The sequence below is a fragment of the Anneissia japonica genome, unplaced genomic scaffold (assembly GCF_011630105.1).
Source record: "Anneissia japonica isolate Jap-2015-1 unplaced genomic scaffold, ASM1163010v1 scaffold466_len1169948_cov191, whole genome shotgun sequence".
Lineage (NCBI taxonomy): Eukaryota > Metazoa > Echinodermata > Crinoidea > Comatulida > Comatulidae > Anneissia > Anneissia japonica.
In genome coordinates this window covers 55,124-66,012 of record NW_022689540.1, presented here as the reverse complement: position 1 = coordinate 66,012, position 10,889 = coordinate 55,124, and the positions used below count along the sequence as shown (strand labels likewise).

The 10,889-nt window shown below is 34.3% G+C and overlaps 1 protein-coding gene across 5 annotated transcripts in view; it reads right to left on the bottom strand.

The window, feature by feature from the left end:
- The window catches only part of LOC117124876 (dynein heavy chain domain-containing protein 1-like), a 58,341-nt gene that overhangs the window by 5,500 nt on the left and 41,952 nt on the right, over positions 1–10,889 (bottom strand). For 3 of the 5 annotated variants that reach the window (XM_033271209.1, XM_033271240.1, XM_033271224.1), the window contains 17 exons: positions 9,145–9,348; positions 8,632–8,802; positions 8,183–8,278; positions 7,673–7,818; positions 7,066–7,339; positions 6,709–6,831; positions 6,308–6,589; positions 5,987–6,034; positions 5,504–5,675; positions 4,171–4,386; positions 3,590–3,755; positions 2,736–3,124; positions 2,314–2,498; positions 1,543–2,097; positions 1,055–1,156; positions 724–825; positions 132–297 (listed from right to left, as the gene is read on the bottom strand). In XM_033271209.1, the coding sequence (XP_033127100.1) occupies positions 132–297; positions 724–825; positions 1,055–1,156; positions 1,543–2,097; positions 2,314–2,498; positions 2,736–3,124; positions 3,590–3,755; positions 4,171–4,386; positions 5,504–5,675; positions 5,987–6,034; positions 6,308–6,589; positions 6,709–6,831; positions 7,066–7,339; positions 7,673–7,818; positions 8,183–8,278; positions 8,632–8,802; positions 9,145–9,348 (3,397 nt within the window). The remainder of the gene's footprint in view (positions 1–131; positions 298–723; positions 826–1,054; positions 1,157–1,542; positions 2,098–2,313; positions 2,499–2,735; positions 3,125–3,589; positions 3,756–4,170; positions 4,387–5,503; positions 5,676–5,986; positions 6,035–6,307; positions 6,590–6,708; positions 6,832–7,065; positions 7,340–7,672; positions 7,819–8,182; positions 8,279–8,631; positions 8,803–9,144; positions 9,349–10,889) is intronic. The other 2 variants (XM_033271216.1, XM_033271232.1) reach the window with 2 other exon arrangements.

Here is a 10,889-nt window from a genome sequence, read left to right as displayed (position 1 = left end):
AAAAACATCCATAAAACAGTACAAAATCGTCTTAAAATATAAAAACTACTTATTAAAATAACTTACATTAAAAATATTTTTAATGTAAATTATTTTAATAAGTAGTTTTTTTAAAAAAATAAGTAATTTACCTGAATTTGCTGAGTCGGGATATGCACCATAAGGTGATGGTAAGATAAAGATGGTTGGCTTGTTACTTGAAGTTTGTGGAAGAACATCACCTATGTGATAACCAGTAGTCTTTGCAATTGTTGAAGCAAGCTGATGCACAGCCAGGCAATGGCATAGCTGTCGGGTCTAAGAAAACCATTGAATACAAAAATACAATACCGTCAGTATCTAGTTAATCTTAAAATTTCTTACACATAATTTGTAGAGATCAGGGGTGGCGTCAGCTGCAGTATTGTGTATCAAGATTGTTTTGTATTATTACAATTTCTTATTCACCTTCTTAGGTCATGCAAATTATGGGGCTATGGATAAAGTTTTATGTGACAAATACCCGAGTGTGTGAGTTCCTCATATAAAGGTGTGGCATCAGCTTGAGTATGGACTTTAATGGCTTATCTTATTGGTCAGTAATTGAATCACTTGTGTAATGTTATTTCTTACAACCATTACATTGTTTTGTATGTACAGTATATACTTTGAACAAGTGAAATAAATATATTGAAATTGAATGTTATGTAGATATACACAGGTAGAAGACATGTGTATACATACCACATCTGGCTTCATCACTTTCCACAACAGAATCTTTTGGAAAGCTGTTAAACTTCTGTCCTCAATTTCTCCTGGCACAATTGAAAGAAGATTGGGTTCGCACTGTCAATAAAAATAATTTTTATATTTATTATAGTATTATAATATAATATCCTACAATGACAATAAAAATAAAATTAGTTGGTAAACATTGAATAAAATGTAGCCTAAAACTAACCAGGGTTATATTTTAATAAATTAAAAAATATTTCATTGTTTAATACTAAAGATTAATTCAGTTTCATATCAACTAAAATTTTGCATGAAGCTTTAAAAATACAGTAAAACTTACAGCAAAGTACTCGTACCACTGTCTGGATTGGTTAGTGAAGGAGCTAGTTAGGCCTTGAAAACATGGCACAAACTTCTCAAGTCGGCTGCAAGAGGTCCATGCCTGGAGAGAAAATGAGGAATGTAGATTTTATTTTACATATAAAATAATTCTATAAACATTTATAACAATGATAATAATAATGATAATAATAATAAAATAATAATGATGATGATTCAATTCAATTGATGATGTTGAAATCAAAACTTCTGACACTAGGTTTATAGAAATATAAAATAAAGGAATATCTGCTGTAGAGATGCTTGAGGTACCCTCCTTGCAAAAAAAAAAAAAAAAAAAGCATGGACACAATGATGACAAATAAGCAAACTTAAGATAAACAAAAACATTATAATTAACAGGGAGTCAACACCACGTCCAAAGACTTGTGCCTAACTACCAAATAAAGCCTTCTATGATGATTAGGTTTGTTCTGTTGGTTCAATTACCGTTTTGGGTATCCATGATGGTTTATTATCTGCCTCTGGCACCTCTGTCACAAAGACAGCTTCTTCATTTAAGAACAAGCTCCATTCAATCTCCGACACTTCATTGCATGATTTCAATTTTGCTACGGAAACCAGGAAGATGAAGATATCCGAGTGCAGTTCGGAGACACCGTGTGAAATATGTTCATGCACCTCGTGTGTGAGGGCGTTCACCAATTCTGTGGCACGTGCCTTTGGGTCTAGAAGAATGCCAGATTCCTTTCTATGGCCTTTGATGACTGACCTGCAGAGGTGGACAAAACTACCAAGTGACTGATAATATAGTGGATTCAGTTGAGACATGGAGTCCACGACTTGATAAAGAAGAGTTGCGTGTTCAGAAACAGCTTTGTAGTCTTTAGTTTTGCTCTTTATCTGATCTAAGTAGAGCAGACTCTCATGGAGACTAGCCTCTGTGCTCTGGATGTTCTGTTGGTACTTCAGTAGTTGATCGAGCATTGTAGACTCCTCAAGTATGCCTACCTCAAGGTTAATGGTGTTCATGAGAATATCCATCTGGGGAGAATAAATATATATTTAGTAATCTGTTCCCTATACTGAGAAACTGTAAATTATTTAGCAATTGTAATGCAATTAAAATGTTTTTTCATTGTTAGACTACATTAAGGCACAGGCAAGCACAGTACTAAACACAGTACATGTTGGTACTGTTTGAAGCAAAAACTACTTTTATTTGAGAGTTTAGAATTTGAAAAATAGCAAGCACTTTACCTCAACTTTTTCCATGAACAATTTTTGATCACGAATGTCGCCCTCTAAAGTCTTAACTTGGTTGTCATATTCTGGACGCTCAAACGAAATGGCAATCTCCAGAATTTGATTAGATAAACCTTCTGGGCTAATGGCTAAGTTTATCACTGAGGTAAGCTCGGTAGGCTGTGGGAAGATGTTAGCTCCTATATACAAATGAATAGTTTAATAGTATATTTAAATAAAATAATAGCTTTTAACTGAAGATTAGAACAAAAAAATTGTCCTTGCTTAATGACAGATATTATTTAAAAAATAAGCATTTTTATTGCTTATTTATTTTCATATGACAAAGAGCATCTTAACCACCACACCAATCAGACTACTGTATATATAAAATTATAAATACAATAAAATAGGATGTATCTGAGGCTTTAGCTAACCTTTGAGATGCAATGGTACTGACGAGCTAAGGTAAAGGTTGAAACTAGGATGGCAGACATACTCCAGAGAACCAATTTTCAGCCTCCTCTTTCCATCTAAGCCCAGCACAAAGTTCCTCTTCATTACATTATCAAAGCGTGGGTCCAGAGGCTTTCGCTCAAGATTCTTGATGAGCATTGTCAAACCGAGTACAACACTTTGAATCAGTTTCATTTCAACAGATGAATCGTCACTAGAGATGATCCATATGTCACCTTGAGGGCGCTCCATATCAGGATCAAGAAGTAGAACACTCGAAGGCTCTGACTGGTCCGTGAAGCTGGTTGTTTCTAAAACCCCATCACTTCCATCATAGTTTGGATGGCGGGGTGTATCACCACCAATACTAGTTTCAAAATTAAATGATACAACACTGAATTAAAACAGAATTTCTAGCTATTCGAAATATCTAAAATCCATTGCAAATATTTAATAATAACTAATAATAACAATAATTGAAAATAATAATGACAATTAAAAAATAAATGTAATAGTAAGTTATATATGGTCCTTCTTAACTTGCTACTTCTTATACATTGTACATCTATATTAGTTTAATGTAGCATGTTAGGACATTCCACATCATTAGCATCTTATTGTGCTTAAGACAAAAAAGAAATCATTTATACAAAATACGAAAAACTTTATTGCAATCTCTCATTCAAAATTGAAGTTTAACAAAAGGGGAAAACATTACAAAACAACATCACAAACCCACTAAACACATAAATAATCTACAATAAGGCATTACAATTAATTAGGCAACTTTTATCTTACTAGGACAGCAGGTTTTGCATGATCACATGCCTCTTACCTCATCCCTGTTGCAGGTGTCTGAGGGTATTCTGTTTCTGTCGTTTCCCCAATGGAGGATTCCAAAAAGCCTGTGGATTGGCCTGTGCTGTACTCTGAGACTTGCTCAAGAGCTTCAAGAGCTTTGGATGTCAGAACTGGTGTCACACTCTCCTCAAATAATGCATCTATGTATGCAGAATTATTAAAAAAAATATTAGGCAAAAAATGGATACTAAGGATGGATACTAAAGATCAGATGGTAGGAGAGAGTGACAACCAAAGAAGTGATGAAAAGAGCAAACATGAAACAATTACTGTAAGTGAAGAAATCAGAATAGATTGTGGAAATGGATGGAGCATATGTTGAGTCAATTAGACAAAATGAATAAACTGCAACATAATACTGACATGGATACTGGAAGTCAAAGAAAATGAGAAAGACCAAAACAACATGGAAACGAATGATAGGAAAGGAGAGAAGTAAGGAAGGGTTGTACATCATGGGAAACCGGAAAAACAGCACCAGATGGCAGAGATACAGCAGATGGAGGAGGCATTCCGGTATAGGCTGAAAGGAAATAAGTTTAATGCATTGCCTACCTTCTTCATCGTTATCTTGTAGCACTTTTTTGCTTGAGTTATTTATCAACTGAACCCAGGTCTCCACTTGCTGGTCGGGATCCAAAAGCAATGGCCAATGCCGCCTTCCCCACTGGCAACAGGTGCGCATGATGAGGAGGTTGTGGAAAGCGTACTTGTCTTGCGGGATTTCCTGATTTTGCCAGCTTCTCTGCTCTTCTTGATCGCTCAAGATTGCTAAGGAATATAATTTGAAATACGATTTTTTTTTTATTATTTAAGAGATTTTTTTAAAAGTAGTACAATTCTGCATCTAATGGACCTTTCTGATCATCGTAATGTCATTCATCATTATTATCATCATCAATAGCTGTCTCTTATACACATCTAGATGTGTATAAGAGACAGGTCACGCACGATTACATAATAGTGCGAACTTGTTTCATTGACTCAAGATGTGTATAAGAGACAGATGTAGACCCTCTCTCTCTCTCTCTCTCTCTCCATCTCTCTCTACAGGAGTATAGATGAGTACGGTATAGGCCTACTAGGAAGCAAAACATATTTTAAGGGAGGAATGGCTAACCAACACCCCCCTCCCCTCTCCCCATCATTAAATTCTCCCAGACGCCAAGGACACTGTCTATACCTCGCAGGTCTGATGATTTCGTACATATGTTATGAATATGATCACAAGTTATTGAGCTGGGCCGGATCCATTAATTTTTAAACGGGGAGGGGGGGAGGGGAACAACAGTTTCAGAATAGATAAGTGAGTAACACATAGCACTGATATGCATTGAAATTTTACAAATTTAATATCAAAATGGGGAGGCACTTTTCCCCGTGTCTCCCATACACCCTATTGGATCCGCCCCTGATTGTGTACGTACAGCCACCTACTGGCCCCATCCTGCTGCGTACAGACATAGACTACAGGTTTCCTTTTAATTAAAGAGCTCTCCAATTAAAGACCACCTCCACTTTTCTTGTCTTTTATCTTTATTATTCTAATTAGAGACCAAAGCTAAAGACCATGAAAACCCAGGTTCCAAAAATTGTCTTTAATTGGAGGGAGACATGTACAGTATAATTAAAAAATATAAATTATAACAGTTACTTGATGATGATGTTTGTATCATTATTGATGCTGGCACCACCATCAAAAGTATTCAAAAAATTAAAACAAGGTTAATTTTTCACTGAATGTGACAACATTTTTGGGTAAGCCATTACAAATACTGTCACACATTGACTCACTCCCATCACTAGCTTTTCTTTTTCTTTTCTTTCTAATCAAATCAAAATAATAAAAAAGAAAATTAATACATCAATAATTTTTTTAAAGCATTACCATCTAGAGAAAAGTTCTCACGGATATGACATGGCTGGAGTATGGTAGCCCGGCTTTGACTGCTTCCATGGCTAAAACTCTCATCTGTACTTTCTCTTGAGAGAAAAGGAGGTAAGGACATGTCGTCCCCAGATATACTTGTAAAGCCATCAGCTGTTTCCCTTCCACTTACCTTGAAAACAAACAATAGCATTGTTGAGGTAAATAGTTCAATATCAAATAAATGTTGACACTAAGTGAATACAAATTACAGTGTAAAAGAATGTTTTTTTAATATTTGAAAATTTAATTTAAAATCTTATTTCATTGTATTTCTATTTCTAGTGTAATAAGCCTGAAAGGGTTTAGGGTCATCCATTAAAAAAAAAAAAATTGATACATTGCAAAAAGTTGACGAAAATATTTTCTATTCAACACTGAAAGATATACAATTTTATTAGTTGCGTACAAAATATTATACAAGTATTAATGATATGCACTTACTGTTGACTCTATATGCTTTCTATCACATACGTTGTTAGCTTGAGTAATCTAGTAGACGAAACAAATAAAATAATAATAATAATAATACTATGCTAATACTGTACATCTTGAAATTCTGTATGTTCCCATGCTAAGCAAAGGCTTTCCTTCATTTGATGGTGAAATCTCCTGTCTTCACTGTAACAACTGTAACAGTAGCAACAGCAACAGTAGCAACAATAAAAACTTTAATGATTAATACAATGATTCTGATAATAATTAAACAAATTATGATGATAATGATAGTAAGTACTGTTAATTATAAGAATATTTTAAGCTCACCTGTTCAGTAACTGATGTTTCTTGGCCAGATTTTTCCTGGGTTGTCTGTTTGGGATGATAACGTCCAGTTTTACATCTCAACAGCCAATCCGTGATCATTTCTTCTCTCGTAAGCTGATCCATTGGACCGTGGTAGCAGACGCATGCCGCTGCAAGTAGTGCATCTCCCGGAGCTGTTGCTAAGTGCTTTTCAGACTGAGCGAGGGCGCTTTTCCATGTTGCATGCTGCATCGACATGTTTATCATTAAATGTGTAGCACTGTTGATCTTTTCCTCTGTACTCTAGTTTAAAAGAAAATCCAAATGAAAGATTTGTTTTTGGAAAACTACATGACAGATACATATACATAAAAAATATTAAGCATGACCATAGTAAAAAATATTTGTAATTGCAAATATACCTTCATGGACACTTCAATATCATTAACGCTTTTCACACTGTCCTGATAAATCTGTATCTGTTCCTCAAGAATGACCTTTACCTCCTGACATTTAACCCTTTTCAGCCCAAGGTGAGCTTTTGCCTGAAATTAGAAGTGTAAATGCTACAATGTGACCATTTAGTTCAATTGTTTGAAGAATGACTACATTAAATGTAAACACAATTTATTAAAGTAATATTAAGTATAAGTTAAGCTCCTATCATGTACGCAAGTGTTCTGGGAAATAATATAATGTGTTACATTACAAGACTTGATACAGGTAAATAAATAATTTGAATAATAAATATAATAAGGTTGCATCTTAAATGTACAAACCTGATCAAGCTTAGCCTCTGCTATCTGAACTTGTTTCAACTTAGGATGTAAGGCACGGTGAAGGCAGGCATATGCATAAACAGCATGTACCCACTTACACAGGGACTCAGCAGCCTTACTAACCACTGCCACAACTTCAGGCCTAAAAGACGTGTCCTGAATAAACATGATGTTCAATTTATAGAACACATCATCTGGCATTCTATCTTTCTCATAGAATTCAAGATCTTCAAAGAAGTTGTCACGGTTTATCAGAAGCTTGCCACTTGCCCAACTATAATACGTAAATTACATCATAATATTTAATTAATAATTCATTAATGTATTTTTTTTCCTGTATTCCATTTTCAGGTACTGACAATTTTGGATGAGAACAAAGTTTTAATGCGTTTATATTTTAGTTTTTGTGCACATACTACAGTATGTGTATTGAAGCAAATAACTCAAAATACTTTAGAAAAAAATATTTTAAATATGAATAAAAATGGTAGAAACAGACGTGACATTTATAGTTATGACTAAAACTATCTTTGTTACGACAGCTATGTGTTTGTGGATCATTTTAACTAATGAATTACATTATGTTACACTGAAAATTAAAACTTACTCATAAGGCTCCTGGAAGAGTAGACAAAGGGCGCTAACAACATTGACGACAGCCACTGGAGGAGCTCTGTAGGATCGAATCTCGTCAAGATCATGTGAGTTGAGGCTCTTTAAAGCCTTCAGGGCCGCTTCATATATTGGGTTAACCTAATGAAAACAATACAACAAAGTTTTCATAAAATACTACCCTTCCCAATACATTGATTTATTAATGATATTTAATCAAAAACTCAATTAAACATTCTAATGCTCTTTTATAACAAAGTAAGCAAATTATATATTCAATTATGTTTTTCAGGATCTTATCTTTTAGCCCCACAATATATGTTTAAGTGTTAATAGATGATAGGCAGGCAATGGTGAGGTGAACATTTCTTTCAATTAACAATCAATCAATTAATCGATCATTGAATCAATCGATAACTCAATCAATCTAAAATTTAATCAATGGGATAGAAATCAATATTTTTAAATCGCACACCACCTTGTATACTTAAATTGATATTAATACCTTATCCAGTTCATCTTGTGCCTCTTTTTTCATTTGTTCAAGAGGTCCTTCCATCTTCAGGATGGCAATCTCATCAAGTCTGCATTGCTCCTTGGCCTATGAAAGGAGTTAGTTAAAACAAAATAAAATCAATGTCCAAACAAAAATTTATTCAATGAATAATGCTGATACTGTTGCTATATCTACTAGTAAGCACATCTCTCATTATTAGGTACTCTGATACTACAATTTAAATATTGCTACCATTATTTCTGTTGCTACTGCTACCATCACTATTGCTGCTATGGCTTCTAATACCCCTACTCTTGCTGTTACTACCACAACTGTGGTTCCTACTACCACTAGTAGCAGTCACTGCGGTTTTGTACTACCACTACTGTTGTTTCTACCACTACTGTCACTGTAACTGCCACAACCTCCACTACTACTACTATTGAAATAATTCTTACATCAGCATATTCATTCTTGAGCTTGTCAACTTCCGTTAGTCGTTGTTGAGAGACTAGCATGGCATCAGCATGGAGAGGCTGCAGTCTTTGGAGTTCAATATTCAAGCTACTGATGCTCTCATACGCCTCATTTATACTTCCTAATGCTTTCTTGTATTTGATAATGGCATTCTGTTGATATAATAATTCATAGAGTAAGGTTAGGTAGACAACTTAAGTTTCTGGTTGTGAAGCTTAAAGACTTTTGTAAAGACAGTTGCTGAAAACGATGACAATGTTAATGGATGTTTTGCTAATGAAGATAGGATTGGTGATGATAACAGTGGATAAAATGATAATCATGAAAATACAAGATATCATTAAAGACAGTAATGATGATATGACTTGATAAAAACAAACAAATTATAATAAAAGAACCTTGAAATAAATAGCAATACAAAAAATTGTAGGCTTCATCAATTTATTATTTAGGAGAGCATACATAACCAACAGAGAAAAAAACCCTTTACTCACAGTATATTTTTTACCAAGCCTTGCTGAAATTGTTTTGAAGAGGTCAATGAACTCTATGAAGGTAAGAGGTGAATAGAATCTGTTGCTTTTGTGAAAGTGTCTATCGATTGCGTTGATAGAAGTCCTATGAATACAGGCCATGGCATGACTTATGCAGTTCATCTCAGCTTGGACATTCTTACAGCTCCATGGCACCATGTACGCCTAGCATTTATGGGTAAAATTATAGATGACAAATTGTACCAAACAAATACATTTTTTTAACCATAAATAACTTCATTCTCCAACCCAATGATCACATTTTTATGCAAGGAATTATGTAAATAAAATAATAAAATACAGTACATAAATATAAGAAACAACAGAACAAATCAGTACTAGATTTGAACTCGTCACTGTGGACGAGTTAGGTGATCAGCCGCACTTTGACCCACAAGGAAGTGTGCGCGGTGCGGATTGAACAATATTTAAATGCTGATAATGGCAAAATACGCTAATTTAGTTTGTCAAAAAAGAATTTGGAGCATTTTAAAAGATTTACTCATGCGTATGCGCACGTCATGACCCACATGCGCATCTTAATGTCACTGTTGTCTCCTGATATGAGATATATATATCAACTTTCATTGACAAACGCCTGTTGGTGAGTATTCATTCATAGTATTTATCATATATAAAAATTCAGTTTTTTGATTTCAGATGGCAATATGGTGACATCACAATGTCCAATCAGCTATTATGATATATTAAATCATATCTACAACTCATGTGCTTTTAGAATATGTAATAAAAAATGGGGGTCACTTTTCATCCTAAGGAGCTATAACTGATTGAAAAATGGCATGATATTAAGCACATTTTAATTTTGACGCATGTGTACGTGCGCGTTGTGACGTGCGCACAGGAAATTAAGGTACATAACATTTAACCATGACCTGAAGTTTATGCCCATTAAATATTATTCAGAAATCACGACTAGTTAAGGTGATTATGGGGTAATTAAATGTTTGAGGAAAGAAAGTTGAGGGGGTCATCAAAAACCTTTATTTTTACCATGATGACGTCATCAAAATGTAAAAAGAAGTCAAATAACGAAAGAGAATCCCCTCAGCTATAACATACTCAAAGTTGGAAGATCGACCAAGAATAAGCGAGATACGTTCAAATGCGCATTTTTAAAAATGACGGCATCCCTAAAATTCAGTTTGGTGAATTCAGATGGCAAAATGATGACGTCACAATGTCCGATCAGCCATTATGATCTATAAAATCATATTTACAACTCATGTGCTTTCAGAATATGTAATAAAAATTGGGGTCACCTTTCATCCTAAGGAGTTATAACTGATTAAAAATAGGCCTGATTTTTAGCATATTTTCACTGTATATCGGCACAAATCCGCGCAAAGGTCATTATGTTTGATGCACACGTGCGACATTGCTATTGGTCATAAGATGACCAAAAACAATTGAAATTTGTGAAAACAATTTCAGTAACCCAAAATATGTAAAAAAAACGTCATTTCTAGCAAATTGTGCGCGCGCAGTGAAAAAATTACAAAAAAAAATTGAAATGCTCAAAATGGCATGAAACGTGCTCTAATTTAGTCAAAAAGTGATTTCGAGCATTTTAAAATTTTGAAGCACGTGTACGTGCGCGTTATGACGCGCACACTTAAAATTAGGGTACATTGTATTCAATATTAAACGGAAGTTAATGCTCACTTAATACGATTTTGAAATGT